Source organism: Phoca vitulina, unplaced genomic scaffold, assembly GCF_004348235.1.
Source record: "Phoca vitulina isolate PV1807 unplaced genomic scaffold, GSC_HSeal_1.0 scaffold52, whole genome shotgun sequence".
In the NCBI taxonomy this organism is placed as follows: Eukaryota; Metazoa; Chordata; class Mammalia; order Carnivora; family Phocidae; genus Phoca; species Phoca vitulina.
Window position 1 is genome coordinate 5,526,178 of NW_022589755.1, and position 7,409 is coordinate 5,533,586.

Genomic DNA, 7,409 nt, shown 5'->3' on the forward strand with positions numbered 1-7,409 from the left:
GCGACCAAGAGAGGAGGGTGGGCGTAGGGTAGAGGGGAACTGAAGGGCTCCGGCCTCAGAGATCTCGGCGCGTGGCCTCAGCGCCCCCGAGACACATTCTGGATCTTCAGGCTCCGCGCCCTCAGGGCCCGCCCCGTCGTAAAGCAGCGGGGAGACGCCTCCGCCCCTGTAGCCCCGCCTCTGTGATGTCACCAGAGCTGGCATCACCGTGGAACAGCTTCACCTGTGGCTCGGCTCCAGGAGCACCTCCAGCAGACAGCTCCTGCCCTCGGAACTTTGCCCAATGAGAATTCCCCTCCGGGCCCCGCCCCTTGTAACCCCGCCTCCTCCGTGGGAGAGCCCGCCCCCGTGACGTCAGGTGCGCTGTGGCTTCCCCTACCAGCCCGCGGTGCAGGGTCGGGCTCCTCCCCTCGTGCCCGCGCCCCTGGGCGTTTGAATCCTGGCGGGGACCCGACTGAGAGAAGTTGGGGGAGGGTCTCAATTCATTCAGATTCAATGGATGATTTTACAATAAACGCGCGGAGCCGCGCCGTCCGTCTGCCTGCGTTGTGGGATGAAGGAAGGGCAAAGTGTGGGCGGCGGTGGGCAGACAGGGAACCGCCACCGTACAGCAATTCCCCCTTAACCCCCCAGTAGGTCCTACCTAAAGTCTCCATCAGCCCTATTGCAGCAAGGCCGCTGGGCTCTGCTTGGGCTGGTCCCGTCGCCGCCAGGGGAAGGGGAAACCAGGTCATGGTGCCTCCCAAACCTGCCTTCCCAGATCCCGGACCTCTCAGGGGCAGCGGGCGGGGCCCGATCCGCCCTCAGAAGACTCATCTTTCGTCCATTTCCAGTTAGTGGCAGCAGCCCCCTTCTCCCACAAGAACCCAGGCTCCAAGTCACTCCTAAAAAGACTTAAGAATTCAGCCCCTAACCCCCTTCTCCCTCAGACTAAAACTTCAGGCCAGTCCCCCCGCCCCCGACCCAAAAGTTCGGGTCCCCAGCGCCCTCCACCGTCAGACTCAGGAGTCCAGAACCCCATTCCTTCCCCTCCGAGGTCCAGGAGTCCAGACACAACCTCCCTTCCCTCAATTCAGGGGTCTGGGCCCCCAGTTCCTATTCCCTCAGACCTACAGTCTGGAATCCCAGCCCTCTACTCCAGACCCAGAGTTCAGGCCCCCAACCCCCTCCTCTCTCAGACCCAGGATTCCGGGCTCCAGCTCCCTCCTTCCTCAGACTCAGGAGTTCAGACCCCCAATCCCTATCTTCCCTGGACCCTGAGTCCAGGTCCCCAGTCCCTCCTCCCTCGGAGCCAGTTGTCCAGGTGTCTGGCCCCAGAAGTCACAGCACTGACGTCCTTCTCTTCCAAGCCTGAGGAGTTCCAGATCCTAGCGCCCCCCCCCCCCCGCCCCCAGGTTTCCCTTTCAGCCCCTCAGCCCCTCCTGACTCATACACAGGGTTCCAGTGCTCTGATGCTCCCTCGGCTCCAGAGCGGGACGAGGTGGAGCGGGAGGCGGGGATTCCCAGTTAAAAGCCTCCAGAACCTAGTACCAGGCAGACAGAGCTGAAGTACTGGGGCCTCTTCCTCGGGGTCTGAATCAGTCGGTGACCCCGCCCCCTGGATTCTGCAAGGTGAGATGCCAAAATTCTCAGACACAGGCATCAGGCCCGGGGGCCCCTGCTCTCCCAGGGCCCAGGACCCCAATCTCAGACCCCTTCCTCCTTCAAGATTTAGGAATCTGGACCCTGGCCCCCTCCTCCCCAAGACTTAGGAATCTTAACTCCAAGTTCCCTCTTCCTTCAGATCCAGGAGTCCGGGACTCTAACACTCCCATTCCTGGGAATGTAGGAATCCAGCCTCCACCTCCTCTCCTCAGATTCAGAAATCTGGGGTCTGCCCCCTTCTTCCTCAGACCTAAGAAGATGGGTCCCCAGCCCCCCCCCCCCCCCCCAGCAGGACCCAGAAGAATGGCTCTGGATGCTCTGCCTCCTTATTTCAAGTTTCTCCTAGGATTCAGGGCTCCTCCCTCTTCATTTCTCAGCCCTGCCTTCTCCGTCTCCCAGACCCCGCCACGGGACATCTCTCACCTGCTGCAGTCTGGACCTGGATGTTCCTGTTCTTGCTGTTGGAAGCCTGGGCAGGTGAGGAGGGCCCGGTGGGAGCCTGTGGGAATGCTGTGTGTGGGAATGCCGTGGTAGGCGCTTGTGATAGCATGCGGGGGGGATGTGAAACATGCGATCACATGTGGGAACTTCTTTGGGCTTTCCTGAGGGTGGATGGAGGCATGCACACATAGCAGAGGGTAGGAGTGTGTCAGCTTATGCTGCATGTTGCATGAGTACGCCAAGCCGGCAGGGCTGCTTGCTGAGGGGTGCAGATACGCACAGTACACAGGGATGTGGATGCATGTGGAAGCATGTGGAAGCATGCTCGGGTGTGTGACTCCGTGTGACTCATGGGCTTCAATGAGTGGACGTGTGCATCTGTGTGGCAGCCTGCGCAAGCTGGGGGCCTCACATTCCCAGTGTGGACATGTGAGGAGGCAGGCAGAGAATGTGCCATATGTCATTTTGAACCCACAATGGGTTTTCCTGGCCTCTGCACTGCCCCAGGGGGTGACGATCCAAACTCTCTCCCTCCTGCTGCAGGACACGTGAGGGCACAGGAGTCCAAGGTGCTGGGCGGCCAGGAATGTGAGGCCCATTCGCAGCCTTGGCAGACAGCCTTGTTCCAGGGCATCCAGCTGCTATGCGGGGGTGTCCTCATTCGATGACAACGGGGTCCTTACAGCATCCCATTGTAAAAAACAGAGTGGATGCCTGGGGCAGAGGTGGGCTGGGGCCTGGGGAAAGGGGGAAAGAAGAGAGCTGGAGACTGAGCCTCTGAAAGAGGAGGGCCGAGGGAGGAGGGGACTAGGTTCCCAGACTCCTGCCTGGGTCCCAAATTACTCTCCACCATTACAGGAAATACGCAGTACGCCTGGGGGATCACAGCCTGAAGAATAAGGACAGTTCAGAGCAAGAAATGGCTGTGGCTCAGTCCATCCCACACCCCTGCTACAACAGCAGCAATGAGGACCACAGCCATGATCTCATGCTCATCCGACTACGTGGTCGGGCATGCCTGGGGCCCAAAGTGAAGCTCATCAACCTGGCGGATCACTGTCCTGAAGTTGGGCAGAAGTCCACCATCTTGGGCTGGGGCACCATCACCAGCCCCCGAGGTAGTAGGAGGGAGAGGAGGAGCTGGCTGGCCCAGTGGACCTCAAGCCATTGGCAAAGCTTTGCCTCCAGAAGGAGATAGAGAAGGGACAGTGATTGTGAGGTTGAGATTCACAGGTGGCCCATGTTGGAAACCTGGAAGGCCATAATATTAACAGGACTGGTGGGAGAAAGAAAGCAAAATAGCAGATTGTTAAACCAGGTTTCCAAAAAATGGATGGGTGAATGAGTGGATAAAGAATGCACGCCTCCTTGGGGCGCCTGGGTGGCTCCACCAGTTGAGTTCAGGTCTTGATCTTGGTTCAGGTCTTGATCTCAAGGTCCTGAGTTCAGGCCCCGACTTGGGCTCCACACCCAGCTTAAAAAAAAAAAAAAAAAAAAAAAGAATGCATGCCTCCTTCACAGTGGAGAGTACCATGTTTTGTTTTCTTTTTTTTTTTTTTTAAGATTTTATTTATTTGAGAGAGATTGAGAGAGAGAGCATAGGGGGGAGAAGCAGAGGGAGAGAGGGAAGGAGACTCCTCACTGAGCAGGGATCCCAACTCAGGACTCAATCTCAGGACCCTGGGATCATGACCTGAGCCGAAGGCAGACCCTTAACTGACTGAGCCACCCAGGCGTCCCATGGAGAGCACCACGTTATGAAATCTTTCATTGCCCAGGATTTTCTATAATTTTCTCAACAGACTTGGGATATATGGGCTCCTCAGTGGCCCAAGAGAACAAGCTCCTAAGCATCTTCTCCCTTTTGAGTCCATGATTCCTGGCACCAGAGACTCTCTTCCTTCACACCCAGGAATCCAGTCCCTTCCTCTCCCAAGACCCACTGTCTAGGTCTCCAGCTCCCTCCTCACTCTGGACCCAAAGTCTGGACCTCCGTTGAAGTCCTCCTTTTGGGACTTCAGAGTCCAGGCAACCCTTACCCTACTTCACAGTGAGAGAATTGAGACTCAGCTCAGAGAGGCATGTGATTCACCAGGAAATCCAGGATTTTCCAAGCAAAGACAGGATTCAGATCCCTGCCTGTCTGACTCCTTCTAAGGGGACAATGGGATGCTGTGGAAACCCACCTGCTCATGAATCAGTCAGGTCAGTTCAAACCATGGCTCTGCTCTTTCCTCTGGGCAAGCCCCTTCCCATCTCTTGCCTCATTTTCCTCATCTGCAAAATGATGGATTTTTAAGATTAGATAATAGATTTTAGGTAATAGATAATAGATTTTTAAGCTCCATAAGGGCTCAGGTTAAATCTTTTTTCTTCGTTGTATGTTCCCAGTGCTCAGGATGGTACCTGGTACACAGTAGGTGCTTCATAAATATTTGTTGAATGAATGCATGGATAAATGAATGATGGAACAAATGAATATATCCCCCTTTTTTTTTTTTTAAGATTTATCTATTTATTTGAGAGAGCAGGGGGAGAGGCAGAGGGAGCGGGAGAGAGAGAATCTCAAGCAGGCTCCACACTCAGCTCAGAGCCCAATGTGGGGCTCTATCCCATGCCCTGTGACCATGACCTGAGCCAAAACCAAAAAGTCAGATGCTTAACTGACTGAGCCACCCAGGTGTCCCCGTAAACCTCTTTCAAAAAGCTATTGTGAGTTCAGACTTTTCACAATCAATGAGATTGTGAAGTATACAGCTTCTGGAACATAGAGGTCCCAGATAGAAGTTTTTCCCCCTCAAGTCAATTGCTCAAAGTTTAATAAGAAAGATTAATTCCATTTTCTTTCTTTTTTTATTGAAGTATAGTTGGCCACAACCTTCTATTAGTTTTGTGTGTAAATACAATGACTGGACATTTGTGTACACTGCAAACTGATCACCACAATAAGTCTAATTACCATCTGTCACCATACAGAGTTGTAACAATATTATTGACTATATTCCCTGCGGTGTACATTACATGATTAATTCCACTTTTAGTCATTAATTCAACATTTATTTGTGAGCATCTGGTATGCCCCAACTGCTTTACTGTGTGAAGTTTCTATCCTATGGAGTTGCATGCTAGGTGGCGAAAATAGATGATAAACAAATACATATAAAATGAATTATTAGGCAGGGTTAAGTGCTATAATGAAATATCATCGAGAGTAAGAGGATACAGAGTGATGGAGGGGTGATGTTTCTAGGTCAGGGAAGGCTTCTAGGATGAGATGACTTTTGGAAAAAGTAGGATTTAGCTGAAATTGGGGACCTGATGGTCTGGGGTTGGGAAAATTGGAGAGACAAGGTCAGAGGTGTCATAAGGGGGCACCTCCATGTCTTCCAGTCACCTGATCCTTAATTTGAAAATTAGTGGACAAGAAACAGAAGGTAGGGCCCAACATCCCTTCTCTAGATGTTGGAAAGGAAACAGCAGGGACCATGGCTTTGTTTAATGTGGTGAGAAGTGATGTGCCCTGTGAAATGTGTCAGAAAACTCTCCTGTGCAGCCATGGATGTACAGAAGGGAGATTAGATCCAGACAGGGATTGAGGGTGAAAATGGTTGCTCTCTCTGGGAACTTACAACCTCTGCCCCCTCAATTTTCCTGACACCCTCAACTGTGCAGAAGTAGAAATCTTTCCCCAGAAGAAATGTAAGGATGTCTATGGCGGGCAAATCACAGACGCTATGACTTGTGCAGGTGACAGCAATGGGGCTGATTCATGCCAGGTGAGTTACTTCTGAAACTCCCTTCTTCCCTTGTCCCTCACCCCCCATAGAGGCTCGAGGCTTGGCAGTAGGGTGACCTCAAAGAGTTAGTACCCAGAGAGGTTACCCCTATCTCTAGAGTGGGAAACAGGTTCAGAGAAGACCACACTCTATTTGCAGATCACACTGCACAGGGTTCAGGAACATTAAATTGTTGCTATCATATTCCTGGGATCCCTTGTCTTCAGGATGGGGTGCAGAGAGGGGAGGGGATAAGGGGGTAAGAGGAGATGTCCATGAGGGAAAGACTCTGAGGCTAGAGGGTATGCAAGCTCCCTGCTCCCTTCCTCACCAAGTTTTGGGATTTTGTGCTGACTCTACCACTGACTAGGTAGTCAGCCACTTTTCTTTGGGACCTGACTGGGTTCCTTAGCACGGCTGCCTTCTCCTATGACTGGTCCCTCGGGGAGCAATGCTCTCTTGCCAACTGGGTAGGGAATGGTGCCATTGACTTTAATGGTCCCTTGACAAACTCCCCATACCCAAGATAACAAATCTTGGGATTTGCCATAGGTATAACACTCTCATTCTTATTGGCTGCATTCGGGTCCTCAGGGCTCCCCCAGGTTTGCCTCCCTCATGGAATCTTCACCCCCTTTACTAATGACTGGTCCTTGAAGACAATGCTTCAATGCTTTCTTCCCCATTGGCCAGTAATGAAGTCATTTCCATCAGTGTCGTCCCATGAAATCTAATCTCTCGGAATGGTTTTGGTTCCATAGAGACATGATCTCTTCCCAAAAGACTTTGTCCCTTGCGTGCATGTGTGTGTGTGTCCACAAGAACTCTGCTCCTTCCTCCTATGTTTGGTAACTGGAATCAAAGATCTTTTCACCATTGACCGGGAATGGAGACATCAGCTCAGTTCCCTCCACGGAATCCTCACTGTCTTCTTCCTGGATTAGACCTTTGAGACACCATTCTTTTCCCTCCTTGGTCAGGATTTCCCCCATTGCCCTAGGACATCCAGTCTGTGTCCCTATACACGTAGCCCCACCCTTCTTTCTTACCACTGGCCCCAGGGTACAATGCTCTTATCCCTATTGACTAGAGGGAACCAATCATGCTACAGAACTAGTACCAACTTCTGGGTACCGCAGGGCATCTTAGGTGAAAGTATTCTACTCTCCCCATCCAGGGAGATTCCGGGGGTCCACTGGTGTGTGGTGGTGTTCTCCAGGGCATCACATCCTGGGGATCGGACCCCTGTGGGTGGCCCGAGAGACCTGGTGTCTACACCAACATTTGCTGCTACTTGGACTGGATCAAGAAGACCATAGGCAGCAGCGTTTGATGCTAGGACAAGCTTTGGACGCTCTTCAATAAAACTCACAACTCATCCTGGCTCCTTGCCTGTCTGTGCTTTGGCCCTGTGGGGAGGGATGGAAGGATGGGGTTCTGCGCCTTGCTGAGAGGCTTGATGGGAGGTCTATAGAGACCAGGATCCCCATGGCCACTCTTGGCTATCACCACTGCCTGGAGTGATCCCCTTTTTCTAGAAGGGCTTGG

The 7,409-nt window shown here is 52.6% G+C and overlaps 1 protein-coding gene across 1 annotated transcript; it reads left to right on the plus strand.

Annotated features, from left to right (window-relative positions):
- The first annotated feature begins 553 nt into the window (after positions 1–553).
- KLK8 (kallikrein related peptidase 8) lies at positions 554–7,194 on the plus strand. The gene is given in 7 exon segments (XM_032388938.1): positions 554–605; positions 2,044–2,121; positions 2,629–2,747; positions 2,749–2,810; positions 2,944–3,203; positions 5,728–5,861; positions 7,039–7,194. Coding segments are annotated over 7 exon segments (861 nt in total).
- Positions 7,195–7,409: the final 215 nt, after the last annotated feature.